We start from the raw sequence: 20,337 nt of genomic DNA, 5'->3' as shown, positions 1-20,337 counted from the left end.
ATGCTCACTTGCTCTCTCTCTCTCTCTCTCTCAAATAAATAAATAAAATATTTTTAAAAAGAGAGATAGAGAGAAAGTGGAGGGCCTGGGTGGCTCAGTCGGTTAAGAGTCTACCTGCAGCTCAGGTCTTGATCCCAGGGTCCTAGGATGCAAGCTTCACATCAAGCTCACTGCTAAGCGGACAGTATGCTTCTCTCTCTCCCTCCCTCTGCCTGCCACTCCCCTGCTCATGCTCTCTCTCCATCAAATAAATAAATAAAATCTTAAAAAATATATTAAAAAATGGACACTCGTTGCCAACCAGCTCCCACTGAACAAGTCCCACACCTCCCAGCAATGGCCAAATGATAACTGGGCATCCCACTTGGCCTGCCTCCCAGAAGAGCGCGCTCCATCAGTTCCCAACTTCTCCATGTATGTCTACGAGCTCTCGGGGTTCGGTCAGCCCCTGCATCCTCACTCATCAGTCAGGGGCGCTGAGGACAGGAAGTGCCCTCCCTGTGCTGAGCTGGCTTTCTGAGCCTGCAGGCCCAAGACTACAGCTGGCTTGCTAGCGTGATGCGGGTCCCCCAGTGGGAATCTGTCTAGGGCCAGCTGGCCTTTCCCGGGTCGTTCCCCAGCTTTTCCTCCAGTCTCATTTCCAGTTTGACCTGCAACCATCCATGGCACTTGGCACAGAGTCAGGGCACGCAGAAAGCGCTCAGTGGTGGCTCAAGGACTTCTTCTCCCAGAGAGCTGTGCTGATCACTGGCCCACAAAGATTCCTTTCCTCCTACAGAGCACTTGCTCTCACCGCACATCTGAGCTCCAGTCACCCACTGTTCCCGCTGTACACGCTACCTCATCCCTGCTCTCCTGTGTCATGCGGGCCTGCTTTCTGGGCTCACCACGCTCACTGCGCCCAGGCCCAGCCTTGCCCATGGCCATTGCATGACAAGCTCCTTCTGATCCCCAGCTCTCCACTCAAGTATCCCCTCCTCAGACAGGGCCTCTGCCTCGGGCTGCAGGATCCAGCACACTGCCCCGTGTCCATGCTCCCCTGAGCCCCTCTCACTGTAATCTGTCTCCTGTTTAGAATTTGTTTCAATCCTGGTGACTTATCTTAAGTCCTGGTTCTACTACCCACTAGCTCTGTGCTTTTGATCTAGAATAAAAATTACAGGGCAGCCCAGTGGCTCAGCGGTTTGGCACTGCCTGCAGCCCAGGGTATGATCCTGAAGAACCAGGATCAAACCAGCCTGTTTCTCCCTCTGCCTGTCTCTGTGCCTCTCCCTCTCTGTGTCTCTCAGGAATAAATAAATAAAGTCTTAAAAAAAATTGGAGAGGAAAAAGTAAAACTGTCACTTAAAAAAAAAATAAAAATAAAAATAAAAATTACAGCTAAAAGTTCCTGAGAAGTTGTGGTCTGCCAGGCACTGCTAAGCTCTGTTAGAACTCCCCAAATCCCTGTGGGGTAAGTGCTACTGTGACTCCAGCCCTACCCAGGAGAACACTGAAATGCAGCAAGATGAAAGAACTTGCCCAAAGTCATGGAGGGAACTGGTGACAGATTTACACAAATTCTTCTGTACCACAGTGCCCTCATCTGGAACAGGAGGCTCACCTCTCAGAGGAGTAGGAGCAGAGGAGACGGGTGTCTGATAAAACTCCCCTTAGCTTCTCCTCCTTGCGAGGGATAGGAGGTCAGGGCTGCCTGGGGGCCCTGGAGCTGGTGGCGGCGGCCCATGCATCACCTGTGCAGGAAGGGGGTTCTCACCGGCTGAAGCATCGTTCTACTGGCAACAGAGATCTCGCACATGCCAGGACCACACCAAGCACATAATCAGGCACAATGAAGGCACACAGGCCTCTTGGATTCAGCGTGGATGGCATTTTGATCTGAGCCTTGGCAGGCAAAGTTATTAAATGAAGGAGCAGATGCGCTAATGTTCCCCTGGGGAGAAAACCAGGTCGGGCATGCAAATTCAACTCACACTGGCCCGATTGCGGGGATACTAAGGTGACCTGGAGTGGAGAGAAGACCATAATTAGAACGAGAGACAGGGATTCCTGGTGGCCCAGCGGTTCAGCACCTGCCTTCAGCCGGGATGTGACCTGGGGTCCCGGGATCGAGTCCCACATTGGGCTCCCTGCAGGGAGCCTGCTTCTCCCTCTGCCTGTCTCTCTCTCTCTCTCTCTCTGTCTCTGTCTCTATCTCTCATGAATAAATAAATAAAATCTTAAAAAAGAAAAAAAGGACCAGAGACAGAGCTTGGAGAGCAGGAGGAAGTGAACAAATTGGTGGGACGTGCTGCAGGCAGGGTCCACGCAGGAGGGACCCAGGTGGCCGCTGCAGGACGCCAGTCAGGCCAGATACCGTGTGTCTGCCTCCCCACTACTTAGGGATTCTTGCCTAAGCATCTCTCCAGTCCCAGGAGAGACGTTTGCAGGGGATAATGAGGAAATAGCAGAAGGGATGGGAAGGGAACCGGGCTCTGGGGCCGCCCTGCTGCAGGAGGAAGAGAGCCTGAGAACCAAGAAAGAGGAGCTAAGTGGCCGAAAGGTAACTTGAGAGAGCGCTCCACAGACCACGGGCATTTCCAGACCAAAGCCAGAATGACCCTGAACTGTGGGTTTGCACACCATTCTGCAGTTGATGCACACAAGGAAATCAGATGGCAAATGGGCAAGGATGCGGTGGCCCAAGTGGAAAACCAGGAACGAGGAAGGGGCTGGAATCACAGTCGCGTGCAAGGTGAGCACACAGGGAACACCTCTTCCGCAGAGGATACCACAGATTGTCCAGGACATGCTCCATCGGCAGGCAGCGGGTGTCATATGGTAGGTTTATTTTTAAATTTGTATCCTCAAACCCCAAAATGATGAGATAATTTTATCAAGAGTCACAGAAGATTAAAATTAAGTGAAGGTCCCAGCTGTTGGTTATGGCAATGTACCTTATATATGAGACTAACCCTACTCTCAACAAGAGAAAATTCTTTTTTTTTTTTTTTAAGATTTTATTTATTTGACTGAAAGAGAGAGAGTACAGGCAGGTGGAGAGACAGGCAGAGGGAGAGGGAGAAGCAGGCTCCCTGGTGAGCAGGGAGCTCGATGCAGGGCTCGATTCCAGAACCCTGGGATCATGATCTGAGTCAAAGGTAGATGCTTTAACCAACTGAACCACTCAACTTGCCCTAAAATTCTAACATATATATGCAGGTGTGTGTGTGTGTATATACACATTTATATATGCACATGTATAACATATATCCATTTTTATGTATATATAGAAAATATTTTTAACAAGATGAAAATACTAAAGAGCAACAAAAAGCAGGCAAAATGGAGAAAATTCTACTTTTCTTTTTTAAGATTTTGGTTTTTGTTTTTTTTTTAAGATTTTGTTTTTAAGTAATCTCTATACTAACATGGGGCTCTAACTCACAACCCAGAGACCAAGATTACATGTTCTACTGACTTGAACCAGGCAGGCGCTCCCAGAAAACTTTATTCTTTTATTTTTTAATTTTTATCTATCTATCTATCTATCTATCTATCTATCTATCTATCTATCATCTATTTATTTATTTATCTTTTTAAGATTTTATTTATCTATTCATGAGAGAAACAGAGAGAGAGGCAGAGATACAGGCAGAGGGAGAAGCAGGCTCCATGCAGGGAGCCCGATGCAGGACTCAATCCCGGGACTCCAGGATCACAACCTGAGCTGAAGGCAGGCGCCAAACCGCTGAGCCACCCAGGGATCCCCCAAACTTTATCCTTTTAAAAAGAGACCACACCTGGGTGAGATCCAACTTTGCAAGGCTTTTCCCCCAAAAGTGCTACAGTCCATTGAGCAGGCCAGGGCCAGGGTTCCTGCTGAAAGTGGCCATCTAATGGCCTGAGCAGTCAGAGGTCAAGGTTCAGGGCTACCAGAGAGGCTAGAAATTCAGCAGGTTGGGGAATTCTAGAAAGGAGAGAGCCACAAAAGGAGCCCCAGATTCTGTGAATGGCTCCCTTCTAGCCACTGGCTGACTCCTGAGCTGCACTTAGTGGTGAGACCCTTAGGTGCCCAGGGGGAGGCTGGAAGGCCAAGCAGAGGTTTCAGCAGCCACTCACTACAGAAGAAGAGCAATTGAGAGTATGAGTCCTGCCAGGTTAGAGGGGCTTAGGAAACACCTTGGCTTTCTACCGACACCCCAGAAGAGCTACACTTGAAGGGTACCTCTCAAGACTAAGAAATCGATTCTACCATTAAAGGTAAAACCAAGACAGGCTGCCCCAGTGAATCCTAAAACCAAGCCAGAAGATCAGAGTAGTCTGCCAGGAATTTAACCACCCAATAAAACATAACTCAACCCGTTCAGAGTCACTATGACCTATCATCCATAATGTCCACTATACGATGAAATACTGCTAGACACACAAAAAACGGAAAAATGTGATTCACTCCACAAAGAATTACTAGGCAACAAAAATAGGCACACAGACCACTCTAATATTGGAACTGGCAGTCAAATTATTTTTTATTCAAATATAATTAACATACATTGTTATATATTAGTTTCAGGTGGCAGTCAAACTTTAAAAAAAACTGGGCACCTGGGTGGCTCAGTTAAGTGTCTGTCTTTGGCTCAGATCATGATCCTAGGATTGAGCCCCATATCAATCCCCATGGAGATTGGAGAAGGCATGAACCTTCTCCCTCTGCCTGTGTCTCTGCCTCTCTCTGTGTGTCTCTAATGAATAAATAAATAAAATCTTTAAAAAAAAAAAAAAGCAAACCTGATTTTTCTTTTAAGTAGGCTCCATGCCGAGCATGTAGTCTAACATGGGGCCTGAACTCATGACCCTGAGATCAAGACCTGAGCTGAGATCAAGAGTCAGAGCTTAACCAACTGTGCCACCCAGGTGCCTCAAAACTATGAAATATTTTACAGTACCATTTACAATATCTCAAAAAGAATGAGGAAGAGAAATGTCTAGGTATAAATCTAATAAAATGAGTGCTGCAAAGTACAAAACACCAATAAAAAAAATCAAAGAAAACCTAAATATATGGAGAAAAATGCCATTTACAGATTAATAGACTCAATGTAGATATGTCAATTCTCTCCAAATTGAACTTTAGATTTAACAAACTCCAATGATTATTCCAGTACTGTTTTCCACAGATATAAAGAAACTGATTCTAAAGTATATGTGGAAAGACGAAGGAACCAGAGTAGTCAACAATTTTGAAAGACAAGAACGAAACATCAGAACTCATGCCAACTGATGCTAAGACTTACTATATAGATAGCTACAGTAATCAAGACAATGTGGTTCTGGAGAAAGAACAGACATGTAGGTCAAAGTAACAGACTAAAGAGTCCAGAAATAGATCCGCATAAATATGGTCAACTGTTTTTTCACAGAAGTTAACTCAGTGGAGAAAGTAAAGTCTTTTCAACAAATTTTGCTGAAACACCCACACTCAAACAACTTCAGCCTATACCCTACATCAACTATAAGAATTAACTCAAAATGGGTCATAGACTTAAAAGTAAAATGTAAAATTACAAAACTCATAGAAGAAAACACAGGAGAAAATCTTCATGGCTTTGGGTTAGGCCCTATACATGGGACTAAAAAAAATGATAAATTGGACTTAACTAAGGTTTAAAACTTTTACTTTGCAACAAGAATGAAAAGATAAGCCATTAGGGGAGAAAATATCTGGAAATCACATACACACCAAAAACTGGTATCCAAGAAAAAAAGGCAACAAAAACAAAAGTAAGTAAGTGGGAAGACATTAAACTAAAAAGTTTTTGCACAGCAAATGAAACCATTAACAAAATGAAAAAGCAAGCTATGGGGCACCTGACTGGCTCAGTCAGTAGAACATGTAAGGCTTGGGATACCTGGGTGGCTCAGTGGTTGAGTGTCTGCCTTTGGCTCAGGTCATGATTCCAGGGTCCTAGGATCAAGTCCTGCATCGGGCTCCCTGCAGTGAGCCTGCTTCTCCCTCTTCTATGTCTCTGCCTCTCTCTGTGTATCTCTCATGAATAAATTTTTTAAAATCTTGGGCAGCCCGGGTCGCTCAGTGGTTAGCGCCGCCTTCAGCCCAGGGCGTGATCCTGGAGACCCAGGATGGAGTCCTGTATCGGGCTCCCTGTATGGAGCCTGCCTCTCCCTCTGCCTGTATCTCTGCCTCTCTGCCTCTCTGTCTCTCTGTCTCTCTCTGTATGTATCTCTCTTGAATAAAAATAAAATAAAAATAATAAAAATCTTAAAAAATAAAGCACATGTGAGGCTTGATCTCAGGGTCATGAGTTTGAGCACCATGTTCAGTGTAGAGTTTAGTTTAAAAAAAAAAAAACTACTGGATGGGAGAAAATATTTATAAATCTTATGTCTGATAAGGGGTTAATATTCAAAATAGTTAAACAATTCATACAACTCAGTACTAAAAAAAATCTAAATAGACATTTTCCAATAAAAACATACAATAAAAAAAAACATACAATGACAATTCAAAACTACAATGAGATATCACTTCACACCTGGTAGAATGGCTGCAATCAAAAAACAAGAGGTGTATCTGGCTGGCTCAGTCAATAGAGCATGTGACTCTGGATCTTGGAGTTGTGAGTTCAAGCCCCACAATGGGTGTGGAGATTACTTAAAAAAAATAAGTAGGTAGGGATGCCTGGGTGGCTCAGTGGTTGAGCATCTGCCTTCAGCCCAGGGCATGATCCTGGAGACCGGGGATCAAGTCCCACATCAGGCTTCCTGCATGAAGCCCGCTTCTCCCTCTGCCTGTGTCTCTGCCTCTCTCTCTGTGTCTCTCATGAATAAATAAAATCTTTAAAAAAATATATTTAAAAAAAGTAAGTAAATAAATAAATAAATAACTTTTTAAAAGCTAAGAAATAATAAGTATTGGTAAGGATGTGGAGGAAAAAAAGGCAACCTTTTGCCCTGTTAGAGGGAATGTAAACTGGGGCAGCCACTCTGGGAAACATTATGGAGGTTCCTCAAATAACTAAAAATAGAACTACCATATAATTCAGCAATTCCATTTTTGAGTATTTATCTGAAGGAAATAAAAACACTAATTTGAAAAGATATTTGCACCCATATTCACTGCAGTCTTATTCAAAACAGCCAAGACATGGCAACAACCTTAATGTTCATTCATCGATGGATGAACAGATAAAGAAAATGCACTGTATTTATATATACAGAGGAATTTTACTCAGCCATAAAAAAAGAAGGACTTGATCCTAGGACCTGGTGATCCTAGGATCACCACCTGAGCCAAAAGCAGATGCTCAACCACTAAGCCACCCAGGTGCCCCACTCTGCCCATTTTTTAATTGGGTTATTTGGAGTTTTGTTTCATTTGAGTTGTAGGAGTTCTTTATATATTTTAGTTCTTAACCTCTTATCAGACATATGATTTGAAAATATTTTTAAAAAATAAAATATTGTCTCCCATTCTGTAGGCTGCTTTTTTTTTTTCCCCCACAAACTCTACCTCCAACATTGGTCTCAAACTCATGGCCCCAAGATCAAGAGTAGAATGCTCTACTGACAGAGCCAGCCAGGTGCTCATGTAGGCTGTCTTTTCACTGTTGATTGTGTCCTTTGATAAACAGAAATTCTTAATTCTGATATAGTCCAATTGATCGATTTTAACTTTTATTTCCTGTGCTTTTAGCATCATAGCAAGAAATCACTGCCAAATCCAATGTCGTGAAGCATTTCCCTATGGTTTCTTCTAAGAATTTTATAGTTTTTTTTAAAGATTTATTTATTTTATTTATTTGAGAGAGAGAGAGAGAGAGAGACTGCATATAAGGGAGGGGGCAAAGGAAGGAGAAACAGTTCTAAGCAGTTTTGGGCTTGATCTCATGACCCTGAGACCATGACCCAAGCCAAAACCAAGAGTCGGATGCTCAACTGACTGAGTCTCTCAGGTGCCCCTAGGAGTTTTGTAGTTTTAGCTCTTAGGTCTTTATAGCTCTATCTCTTGGGTCTCTTAATTCTTTTATCCATTTTGTGTTAAATTTTGTATATAAGGTAATTCTGCATGTGAATAATCCAGTTTTCTCAGTACTACTTGTTGAAGACTCCTTCCCCCATTAAATGGTCTTAGTACCCTTGTTGAAAATCATTTAGGTGCCTGGGTGGCTCAGTCAGTTAATCATCTGCCTTTGGCTCAGGTCATGATCCCAGGATTGAGCCCTGAATCAGGCTTCCTGCTCAATGAAGTCTGCTCCCTCTGCCCCTCCCCCTGCTCATGTTTTCTCTCTCATAAATAAGAAAATAAATAAATAACATCATTTGACCAAGAGGTATTTTTCTGAGCTCTCTATTCTATTGGGAGATTATGTTTAATGAGGACAGGGTTTCGGATAGGGAAGATGAAAAGGTTTTGGAGATGGATGGTAGCAATGGCTGCACAAAAATGTGAACATACTTAGTGTCACTGAAATATACACTTTAAGATGGTAAATCTTTAAAAAATTTTAAAAATAAATTAATGGTAAATCTTATGTGTATTTTACCACAATTGAAATTTTTAATGAAATAGACATTTTCTTGGGATCCCTGGGTGGCTCAGCGTTTTAGCGCCGCCTTCAGCCCAGGGCTTGATCCTGGGGTCCCGGGATCGAGTCCTACATCGGGCTCCCTGCATGGAGCCTGCTTCTTCCTTTGTCTGTGTCTCTGCCTCTCTCTCTCTCTATGTCTCTTTCATGAATAAATAAATAAAATCTTAAAAAAAAAAAGAAATAGACATTTTCAGATAAGCAAAGGCTAGGATAATTTGTAGCCAGCAGACACTTACTCCAAGAAATGCTAAAGGAAATTCTTCAGGCTGGAGGAGAGATGAAAATGCAAACCTATAGGAAGAAAAGAAACACACTAAAAATAGCAAATATGTGGGTAAATATAAAATATAATTGTTCTTTTCTTAAATTCTTTTAAGAAGTCAGCTGGCTGTTTGAAGTAAAAACAACAGGGGTGCCTGGCTGGCTCAGTTGGTAGAGCATGCAACTAACTCTTGATCTTCAAGGTTGTGAGTTTCAAGCCCAAGTTGGGTGCAGAGATTACTTAAAAATAAAAATCTTTTTTTTTAAAGGTAACAATAGTAATGTATTGTGAAGTTTATAATATTTATAAAAGTAAAATAAATGACAATAATACAAAGGATAGTAGAGGTGTAAATACAATGAAATTGTTGTAGAGGTTTTTATCAAATATAAGTGAGCTGTGAAAGATTAAGAATACCCACTGTAATCACTAAAGTAACCACTTGAAAAATGATCCAAAAAATTGGTTAAAAAGTCAATAGAAGAGAAGGAATGAAATACTTAAAAATATTCAATTAACCCAAAACAATAAAGGAACAAAGAACAGAGGGGACAAAGAGAAAAAAATATCAAGATGGCAGACTTAAAACCAATCTATCAGTAATTAAATATAAATAGAATAAGCATCCAATAAAATTGATAACTACAGAACCTATAGAATAATAAGATAAAATTATGAACAACTTTATGTCAATATATTTAATAGTTTCAATGAAATGGACAAATTCCTTAAAAATATAATTTACTAAAACATACGAAAATATAACATACATGAATAGTCCACTATCTATTAAAGAAATTGAAACATAATTAACAGTATTTCCACTAGAAAACTCCAAGCCCCCAGATGACTTCATTGGTGAATTAACCCAAATACTTAAGGAAGATATAACACCAATTTTATATAAATTCCTTCAAAAAGAAGAAAAGGGAATACTTCCTAACCTGTTTTAGGAAACAGTATAAATGATACCAAAGTCCATTACTACAAAAAAAGAAGATTGCAGATAATATCACTCATGAATATAGACAAAAAATTCATGAATTGAAAAATGTTACTGAGTTGTAAAACAAAATATAAGCAAATTAAACCAGCAATATATAAAAATGATAATCATATCCATATGGAGTTTATACCAGTAACACAAGATTGGTTCAACATTTGAAAAATCATGGGGTGCCTGGCTGACTCAGTTGGTAGACTGTACAACTCTTGCTCTTGGGGTTTTGAGTTTGAGCCCCATGTTGGGTATAGAGATTACTTTAAAATATTTTATTTTTTTTATTTTTTTTTATTTTTTTATTTTTTTTATGATAGTCACAGAGAGAGAGAGAGGCAGAGACACAGGCAGAGGGAGAAGCAGGCTCCATGCACCGGGAGCCTGATGTGGGATTCGATCCCGGGTCTCCAGGATCACGCCCTGGGCCAAAGGCAGGCGCCAAGCTGCTGCGCCACCCAGGGATCCCATACTTTAAAATATTTTAAAAAGAAAAGAGAAGAAAAGAAAAATTAATGTAATCTACTACATTGATATAATAAAAGAGAAAAATCAGATACCATTTCAATAAATACAGAAAAAATATTTGACAAAATTTAATACCTATTCAAGATAAAAATCCTTGCAAAGTAGAGATGGTAGGTAATTACTTCAAATTAATAAAGAGCATCTATGAAGAATCTATAGTAACAACATCATACTTGGGATGCCTGGGTGGCTCAGTGGTTGAGGGTCTGCCTTTGGTTTGGGGCATGATCCCATAGTCCTAGGATCGAATCCCACATCGGGCTTCCTGCATGGAACCTGCTTCTCCCTCTGCCTGTGTCTCTTCCTCTGTGTGTGTGTGTGTGTGTCTCATGAATAATTAAATAAAATCTTTAGGGGTAGCCCGGGTGGCTCAGCGGTTTAGCGCCACCTTTGGCCCATGGCCTGATCCTGGAGACCCGGGATCGAGTCCCATGTCAGGCTCCCTGCATGGAGCCTACTTCTTTCTCTGCCTCTCTCTCTGTAGGTCTCTCATGAATAAATAAATAAAATCTTAAAAAAAAAAAATAAAATAAAATATTTTAAAAAATAATACTTATTGGCAAAATAGTGAGTACTTTCCCCCTAAGATTAGAAGCAATGCAAAGATGTCCACTCTAAATACTAGTCAACATTGTAGTGATGGTCCCAGCCAGTGTACTGTAAGAAAAAGAAATAAAAGGCATAAAGATTGGATATAAATCAGTAAAGCTGTTCTTATTTGCAGACTACATGATTGTGTAACTAGAAAGTCCTAAAGAATAGGGACACCTGGATGGCTCAGTCAGTTAATATCCAACTATTAATTTTGGCTCAGGTCATGATCTCAGGGTCATGAGATCAAGCCCCACATCAGGCACTGCATTGAAGGTGGAGCCTGCTTTAGATTCTCTCTCTCCCTCTGCACTTCCTCCCTCACTCACTTGTGCACACAGCATACACACTCTTTTAAAAAAAGTAGGGGGGTTTCCTGGGTGGCTCAGCAGTTTGGCACCTGCCTTCGACCCAGGGCGTGATCCTAGAGTCCCAGGATCGAGTCCCGCATTGGGCTCCCTGCATGGGGCCTGCTTCTCCCTCTGCCTGTGTCTCTGCCCCCACCCCCCTCTCTGTCTCTCATGAATAGATTAAAAAAAAAAAATCTTTAAAAAACAAGAAAGAAAGTCCAAGGTCTTAAGATTGAGTCCTGCATCAGACTTCAAGCTACTAGGATAAATGAGTTTAGCCAAGTGGCAGGATACAAGGTAAATATTCAAGACAGTGTAGTATTGATGTAAAGGCAAATCAATGGAAAAGAAAGAGGTCAAAAATAAATTCTCACATGTACAGTTGATTTTCAATAAGCATAAAAATAATTCAATGAAGAAAGAACATTTGTTTCAATATATAGTGCTAGAATAACTGGATATTTACATTATAAAGAATTAACCTTGGGCAGCCCTGGTGGCGCAGCGGTTTAGCGCCGCCTGCAGCCCGGGGTGTGATCCTGGAGATCCGGGATCGAGTTGGGCTTCCTGCATGGAGCCTGCTTCTGTCTCTGCCTCTCTCTCGCTCTGACTGAATAAATAAATAAATCTTTAAAAAAAAATTAACCTTGATCCCTATCTTATACCAAATATAAAAATTATTTTGAGATAGATCATATATCTAAATGTAATATCACGGGGATCCCTGGGTGACTCAGCGGTTTGGCGCCTGCCTTTGGCCCAGGGCATGATCCTGGAGTCCCGGGATCAAGTCCCAAACTGGGCTCCCAGCATGGAGCCTGCTTCTCCCTCCTCCTGTGTCTCTGCCCCCCCCCCCCTCTCTCTCTCATAAATAAGTAAGTAAGTAAGTAAAGTAAGTAAGTAAGTAAGTAAGTAAGTAAGTAAATAAATAAATAAATAAATAAATAAATAAATAAATAAATAAATAAAATATCTCAAACCATACAGTTTTGAGCCATCTATTACTAGCATCATGGCTGCCCTCAGACCTCTGGTGAAGCTCAAGATCGTTAAAAAGAGGACCAAGAAGTTCATCTGGCACCAGTCAGACGGACTCGTCAAAATTAAGTACAATTGGCAGAAACCCAGAGACATTGACAATAGGCTGTGCAGAAGATTCAAGGGCCAGATCTTGATGCCCAACAATGGTTACAGAAGCAACAAGAAGACAAAGCACATGCTGCCCAGTGGCTTCAGGAATTTCCTAGTCCACCACATCAAGGAGCTTGAAGCACTGCTGATGTGCAACAAATCTTACTGTGCAGAGATTGCTCACAATGTATCCTCCAAGAACCACAAAGCCACTGTGGAAAGAGCCGCCCAGTGGGCCATCAGAGTCACCAATCCCAATGCCAGGCTGCGCAGCGAAGAATTGAATAGACAGCTAATATGCGGGTCATATTTGCGTTAATAAAACCATAAGACTATAAAAAATAAAAATAAAAAATAAATAAAACCGTACAATTTTTAGAAGCCAACACAAGAGAATATCTTTGCATCCTTAGGATAGGCAACAATTACATAGAACACAAAAAACAATAATAAAAGAAAAAGCTGATAAATTGAACTTCATCAAAATCAAAATTCTCTAATCAAAAAAAATGAAAAGGCAAATCTTACAGAGGAAGAAAATATTCACAATATATATATATATGACAAGGACTTATAATCAGATTATATTTTTTAAAAACTCCTAAAACTCTGGGGCGCTTGGGTAGCTCAGTCAGTTAAGCATCGGACTCTTGGTTTCAGATCAGGTCATCACCTCATGGGTCACGGGATTGGGCCTTGCGTCAGGCTCTCGGCTCAGTTGAAGATTCTCTCCCTCTGCCCCTCCCCCAACTCATGCTCTCTCTCTTTCTCGATCTCTCTCTAGTAAATAAATCCTAAAAAAAAGCAAACCCCCCCAAAAAAACAACTCTCCTAAAACTAAAAAAAAGACCAACCCAATTTATTTTTTAATCCAATTTATAAAAATGGGCCAAAGACTTGGACATTTCATAAATGAAGGTATAAAACTGACTAATAAGCACATGAAAAGATAGTAAACATTGCTAGTAATTACTGTGAAAATTAATAAAGGGAAATCTCACTAAAGTGGACCTGGAGGCTAGAAGAGGAGGCTGGAAGAAGAGCCTGACACTCAAAACCAATTACAGGAAAAGCTGTCAGTGACAGACCCCAGCAGAAGAATGTCAACAGGAAAGAATCATCGGTTGCAGGCCCTAACTGGATAAGATGTACATTGCCTCCCCTATAAGAAATCAACTATCCAATAAATAAATAAATAAACAAACAAACAAACAAATAAATAAATAAATCAACTACCCTTTTAACTTAGCCAATGAGAAACTTGTCACCCTGAACTCTTGCTTTTCTCAAAACAGCCCCTTCTTGCCTGGGTGGCTCAGCCGGTTAAGCATCTCCCTTGAGCTTAGCTCATGATCCCAGGATTTTAGGATTGAGTCCTGCATCAGACTCTCAGCTCAGTGGGGAGGGACTCTGCTTCTCCTGGTCTCTGCCCCTCTCCCTGCCTCGTGTTTGTTCTCTCTGACAAAAGTAAATAAATAAAATCTCTAAAACAAACAAACAAACACCAGCCCCTTCAAACTTCCTGCTTCTCTATAACATAACATTCCTCTCCTTGGTTTATTGGACTTGCCATGGTTTTGCTGTAGCCTGTGTGTCCTGGATTGCAATTCTCTATTATTCCTGAATAAACCCATTTTTGCTGGTAAAATGACTATTTTTAAAGTTAGCAATATGAAAATGTGAATCAAAACCACTGTGAAGTCCCACATACCTGTTAGAATGGCTGACATGAGGGGGATCCCTGGGTGGCTCAGCAGTTTAGCGCCTACCTTTGGCCCAGGGCGGGATCCTGGAGGCCCAGGATCGAGTCCCACATCAGGCTCCCTGCATGGAGTCTGCTTCTCCCTCTGCCTCTCTCTCTGTGTCTCTCATGAATAAATAAATAAAATCTTAAAAAAAAAAAAAAAAAGAATGGCCGACATGAAAAAGACTGACAAGACCAAGTTTTGTTAAGGACATGGAGCAACAGGAGTGGGTGGGAATGTAAAATGGTGTAAACACTTTGGCAGTTTCTTACAAAGCTAAAATATACTTAATACACCACTCGCAGTCCTACTTGTAGAAATTTCCCAAGAGAAAAACAAAAAACCTATGTCAGCACAAAGATCTTCATGTGAATGGTGATAACTTTATACAGAACAGTCAATCATGGCCCAACCATAGCCCAATAAATGGTAAATGTATAAGCAATCTGATCTATGCACGTGGTACATTATTCCTCAAGTGCTCCAAAGAAAAACTACTGAGGGGTAGAGGTAGGGCCTGTGAAAAACAAATAGAGGTGCCTGGGTGGCTCAGTGGGTTAAGTGTCTGACTCCTGATTTTGGCTCAGGTCATGATCTCAGGGTTGTGGGATGGAGCCCATGTCTGGCTCCATGCTCAGCACAGAGTCTGCTAGTTCCTCTCCCTCTGCCCATCCTCCTGCTCCCCTATTCTCTCTCTTTCTCTCAAATAAATAAAAATCTTAACAAATTACTGATAAACATAACATAGATGAATCTCAAAATCATTATGCTAACTGAAAAAAGCCAGATGCAAAAGACTAAATGCTCGATGAAATTCTAGAAAAGACCATAAAGAAAATGAAGCAATGGAAACTCTCATACCATGCTAGAACAGATGGGAAAAAGGTTTGGCCTTTTTTTTTTTTTTTTTTAAGATTTTATTTCTTCATTTGAGAGAGAGTAAATGAGAGAGAGAGCATGAGCCCAGGAGGGAAGGGCAGATGGAAAGGGAGAAGCAGACTCCCCACTGAGCAGGGAGCTCAATGTGGGGCTCAATCCCAGGACCCTAAGCCCAAGGTAGATGCTTAACTGACTGAGTCACTCAGGCAGCCCCTGCCTTTTTAAAGTAATTTCTACACCCTATGTGGGCCTCGATCAAACTCATGATCCCAGTATCAAGAATCACATGTTCTTTTTTTTTTTTTTTTTAATTTTTATTTATTTATGATAGTCACACAGAGAGAGAGAGGCAGAGACACAGGCAGAGGGAGAAGCAGACTCCATGCACCGGGAGCCCGACGTGGGATTCGATCCCGGGTCTCCAGGATCGCGCCCTGGGCCAAAGGCAGGCGCCAAACTGCTGCGCCACCCAGGGATCCCAAGAATCACATGTTCTACCAACTAAGCCAGCCAGGTGCCCTTGGCCATTTCTTATAAAGTCCATCAATTACTTTTCTTCTGACCCAGCAATTCAACTTCTGGTATTTATTCAAGAAAATGAAAATAATTTTTTTAAAAAAGAAAGAGGGCAGCCCGGGTGGCTCAGCAGTTTAGTGCTGCCTTCAGCCCAGGGCCTGATCCTGAAGACTCAGGATCGAGTCCCATGTCGGGCTCCCTGCATGGAGCCTCTCTCTCTCTCTCTCTCTCTCTCTCATTCTCTCTCTCTCTCTCTTTCTCTGTATGTCTCTCATGAATAGGTAAATAAAATCTTAAAAAAAAAAAAAAAAGAGGGCAGCCTTGGGGGCTCAGCAGTTTAGCACCACCTTTGGCCCAGGGTGTGATCCTGGAGACCGGGAATGAGTCCCACGTCCGGCTTCCTGCATGGAGCCTGCTTCTCCCTCTGCCTGTGTCTCTGCCTCTCTCTCTCTGTGTAGAGAATAAATGAATAAAATCATGAATAAATGAATAAAATCTTAGGAAGGAAGGAAGGAAGGAAGGAAGGAAGGAAGGAAGGAAGGAATAAAGAAAGAAAGAAAGAAAGAAAGAAAGAAAGAAAGAAAGAAAGGAAGGAAGGAAGGAAGGAAGGAAGGAAGGAAGGAAGGAAGGAAGGAAGAAAGAAAGAAAGAAAGAAAGAAAGAAAGAAAGAAAGAAAGAAAAGGAAAGAAAGAAAATGAAGAAACAATGTTCACAAACAGTATTATTCATAGTAGCCAAACCTGGAAACAATTCAATTGTCCATTAACAGCCGAATGGATTAACAAATTGATACAATGAAATACTACACAATAAAAATGAATTAACTGTTGATACATGCATGAAATGGCTAAATCTGAAAAACATTCATCTGTATGAAAGAAAACACAAAAGAGTACATCGTGATTCTGTGTACATAAAATTCTAGAACAGGGACGCCTGGGTGGCTCAGTGGTTGGGCGCCTGCCTTCGGCTCAGGTTGTGATTCCGGCATCTGGGATCGAGTCCTGCATCAGGATCCCTGTGAGGAGCCTGCTTCTCCCTCTGCCTATGTCACTGCCTCTCTCTCTCAGTCTGTGTCTCTCATGAATAAATAAATAAATCTTAAAAAAAAAATTCTAGAACAGGTAAAGAAAGGTATACAGAAAACAGGTATAAGAACAGGTATACAGAAATCATTATGATGGTTGCCTGTGGAGTGTGAAGTAGAAGTATTATATATAAATTATAACCTCAAAATTTTTTAAAAGTCAGTTAAAACAGGGATGCCTGGCTTGCTTAGTTGATAGAGTGTGTGGCTCTTGCTCTCACGGTCATGAGTTCAAGCCCCAGGCTGGGCCTACAGCTTACTAAAAATAAATGAATAAGGGACACCTGGGTGGTTCGTTCAGTTCGTGATCCCAAGGTCCTGGGATCGAGTCCTGTATCGGGCTCCCCACAGGGAGCCTGCTTCTCCCTCTGCCTGTCTCTGCCTCTCTCTCTGTGTCTCTCATGAATAAATAAATAAAATCTTTTTAAAAAACAAATGAATGAAAAAAAAAACGAATGAATGAATGAATGAATGAATGAATAAGGGGTGTCTGTCTAGCTTAGTTGGTAGGTGTGTAGCTTGATCTTGGGGTCATGAGTTCAAGCCCCACACTGAAAAATAATAAATAAATAATAAAAATGAAATGAATGAATGAATAAGTAAAATAAAGTTGAAACAGGGATTTAGCTAGTATACAAAATGTATGCCATCAGTACTACACACTTGCAAGAGGAAGGGTTATCGATTTGACTTCTACCTTGTTAGCAACAGAAGCAAAGAACGGAAAACAACTGCTTACATGATTGCAGCCAAAAGATCAGAAAAAAATCAGTTCAGTGTTTTCATAATTTTTGGAACTGGGATATGAGAGAAAATTCACTGACTGAGCCTCATAGTGGACAAGATTCTCAACAATAGTCTTGGTTTTCATGCAGTGTTTCATTTGGCTGTGGTTTAAAAGATCTTGTGGGCAGCCCGGGTGGCTCAGGGGTTTGGCGCCTGCCTTCAGCTCAGGCTGTGATCTTGGAGACCCTGGATCGAGTCCCACGTCGGGCTCCCTGCATGTAGCCTGCTTCTCCCTCTGTGTCTCTGCCTCTCTCTCTGTGTGTCTCTCATGAATAAATAAATAAAATCTTTAAAAATAAATAAATAGATAGATAGATAGATAGATAGATAGATAGATAGATAAATGATCTTGTGATGAATTCAAGCAATTCCATGACACGTCATGACTCTGATAGTCTAGATCATTCTAAGGGCAATTATTTGATATCTAGGAATAAATGGCATCAGGGCAAATGTCACTCTACAGAGGGTTCTTCCAGCCCCTAAAGTTGAGCAACCCAAGACGCCATCACGATACTCCACCTTATTTTCCTCCTAGCCCTCATCCCTGGTTGATATTGTTTACATGGTTACTAATTATACTGACTAGAATGGTTAGTCCATGTATATAATGACCTTAGCTTGCCTTGTCATTGTGTGCCTAACACATATTAGGTGCTCAGGAAAGACTCTGAAGGAAAGAATGGCCTTTGACGTGATCCTTTACTTCTCCCAACCACTTGATGGCAACCACATCTGTCCAACTCAAGCTAAACAACACAGTCATCAAGCACATAAGACGGCAAATATTGCAGGGCCCGCTGTCACTGCCCTGTACCAGTCCCTCGGGAGTTCATGCTGGCTTCCCAGCCTTTCCAGAATCAGATTCTCCTACCAATTCACCTGATTACTCTGGTCTCACTCGATCCTGCCCAACTTTGCCAGAGCCTCTTACCAGGTCTTCCTACCCCGACACTGCCCCCTCACCACTCCCAGATCATTCCCAATACAGCAGAGCAGAAGACAGATCTTTCTTTTTTTTTTTTTAATTTATGATAGTCACAGAGAGAGAGAGAGAGAGAGGCAGAGACACAGGCAGAGGGAGAAGCAGGCTCCATGCACCAGGAGCCCGACGTGGGATTCGATCCCGGGTCTCCAGGATCGCGCCCTGGGCCAAAGGCAGGCGCTAAACCGCTGAGCCACCCAGGGATCCCCAGAAGACAGATCTTATTGTTCCTCTGCTAAACACCCATGTGGCTCCATCTCACTCGGGGTGAAAGCCCAAATCCTCACGAGGACCTCAACCGCTGAGCCACCCAGGGGCACCCCCAGACCTGTTTCAACATGAGACAGCCCTTAGCTTTCTCTTCTCCATGAATAAAGACACCTCATCTTCTCTGGGTGTCACAGTCCTAATTCCTTTAGGACTTGGGTCCCAGGTTCCAAAAACACTGTCATCTCTGTTCTTCCCACTGAGTTTTGAAGCCTCCCAACCGGCTCCTCGAATCTGACAGTAGAATTCTCGTGACCAGAAGAGAAAATACTCAGGGGCTCCATTCTAATCCTTGTTCAAATTCTACACCATCGGGATCCCTGGGTGGCTCAGCGGTTTGGCGCCTGCCTTTGGCCCAGGGCGGGATCCTGGAGTCCCAGGATCGAGTCCCATGTCGGGCTCCCGGCATGGAGCCTGCTTCTCCCTCTGCCTGCGTCTCTGCCTCTTTCTCTCTCTATGTCTATCGTGAATAAATAAATAAATCTTTAAAAAAAAATTCTACACCATCTTTTTGTTTCACTGTATACTTTCAACAGGTACTGGAACTAAGTTGTCCATCTCACAAAACAACAATAATCTATCACTGTAAAGCATTATAGTTTACAGAGATTTTGGATATATTCCTTCTGTCACTTGAGGCAAACAAGATATTACACATCTGCTAGAGAATGTGCCATTAACAGTGGACACTTTTGGGGCACCTGGGTAGCTCAGTTGGTTGAGTATCGATCTGACTCTGCCTTTGAATTATAGCTACAGAGTTGGAACAACAGAGTACGGCGGGGGAGGGGGGCAGTTAAAGCCCATTTGCATTACTGATTTATCATAACTCAGGCCAAAGAACCAGACTTTTAGCTTTGCACCCCAGGAACAACATTTTATATTTCTCTTGTACTGTCCCATGTCTTTTTTTTTTTTTTTTAAGATCTTATTTATCCATTTGAGAGAGAGAGCACACAGACAAGGGATAAGGGGTAAAAGGAGTGAGAGGAACTGACTCCCCACCAAGCAAGGAACCTGACGCACAACTCCATCCTCCGCCCGTGGGATCATGACCCAAGCCAGAGGCAGATGCTTAACCAAATGAGCCACCCAGGCACACACACACACACACCCCAGCCCCCACCCCATGCCTTTCAATAGGTACATGGTAAATACTCATTAAAATATTTTTGATTACTAGGGCAGCCCTGGTGGTTCAGCGGTTTAGCGCTGCCTTCAGCCCAGGGCCTGATCCTGGAGACCCAGGATCAAGTCCCACGTCAGGCTCCCTTCATGGAGCCTGCTTCTCCCTCTGCCTATGTCTCTGCCTCTCTCTCTGTGTCTCTCATGAATAAATAAATAAAATCTTAAAATATATATATATTTTTTGATTACTTAAGAGTTGTATAATTTCCACAACTCTCTTTACTTCACTAAATGGGTAGCACTACTAATAGTGATACATAAACTTGTTTATTCACTTCTAGATTTTTTCCACATCAAATGTGACAGTGTCATAAGGTTTGAGGATAGTACATCTCACACAATAATAGCATGAGCTCCCAATCGTCACATCTACAAGCCAAAAAAGGATCTATAAATTCTTTTATTAGACTTTTAATTTTTAGAGTGCTTTTAGGTTCAAT

At 41.9% G+C, this 20,337-nt stretch overlaps 1 protein-coding gene, 1 long non-coding RNA gene and 1 pseudogene across 8 annotated transcripts in view; 1 reads left to right on the top strand and 2 right to left on the bottom strand.

Moving 5' to 3' along the window:
* LOC112667241 (uncharacterized) overlaps positions 1–20,337 on the bottom strand; it is a 74,959-nt gene that overhangs the window by 45,360 nt on the left and 9,262 nt on the right. Inside the window, exons 3-4 of one of the 7 annotated variants that reach the window (XR_007413744.1) lie at positions 8,822–8,876; positions 1,604–2,004 (exon numbers count right to left, since the gene is read on the bottom strand). The exons of 5 other annotated variants lie outside the window; for them this stretch is intronic. This is a non-coding gene — a long non-coding RNA (uncharacterized LOC112667241). The remainder of the gene's footprint in view (positions 1–1,603; positions 2,005–8,821; positions 8,877–20,337) is intronic. One more of the 7 variants, XR_007413740.1, reaches the window with a different exon arrangement.
* Positions 12,218–12,789, top strand: LOC112667234 (60S ribosomal protein L32-like). Its single transcript, XM_035696567.2, has one exon. The coding sequence runs from the start codon at positions 12,326–12,328 to the stop codon at positions 12,761–12,763; it is 438 nt and encodes a 145-aa protein (XP_035552460.1). The 5' UTR covers positions 12,218–12,325; the 3' UTR covers positions 12,764–12,789.
* LOC112675876 (small nucleolar RNA U13) lies at positions 20,189–20,285 on the bottom strand (annotated as a pseudogene).

The sequence above is a fragment of the Canis lupus genome, chromosome 10 (assembly GCF_003254725.2).
Source record: "Canis lupus dingo isolate Sandy chromosome 10, ASM325472v2, whole genome shotgun sequence".
Classification (NCBI taxonomy): Eukaryota; Metazoa; Chordata; class Mammalia; order Carnivora; family Canidae; genus Canis; species Canis lupus.
Note: the sequence above shows the minus strand (reverse complement) of the source record. Positions and strands in the feature narration are given on the sequence as shown.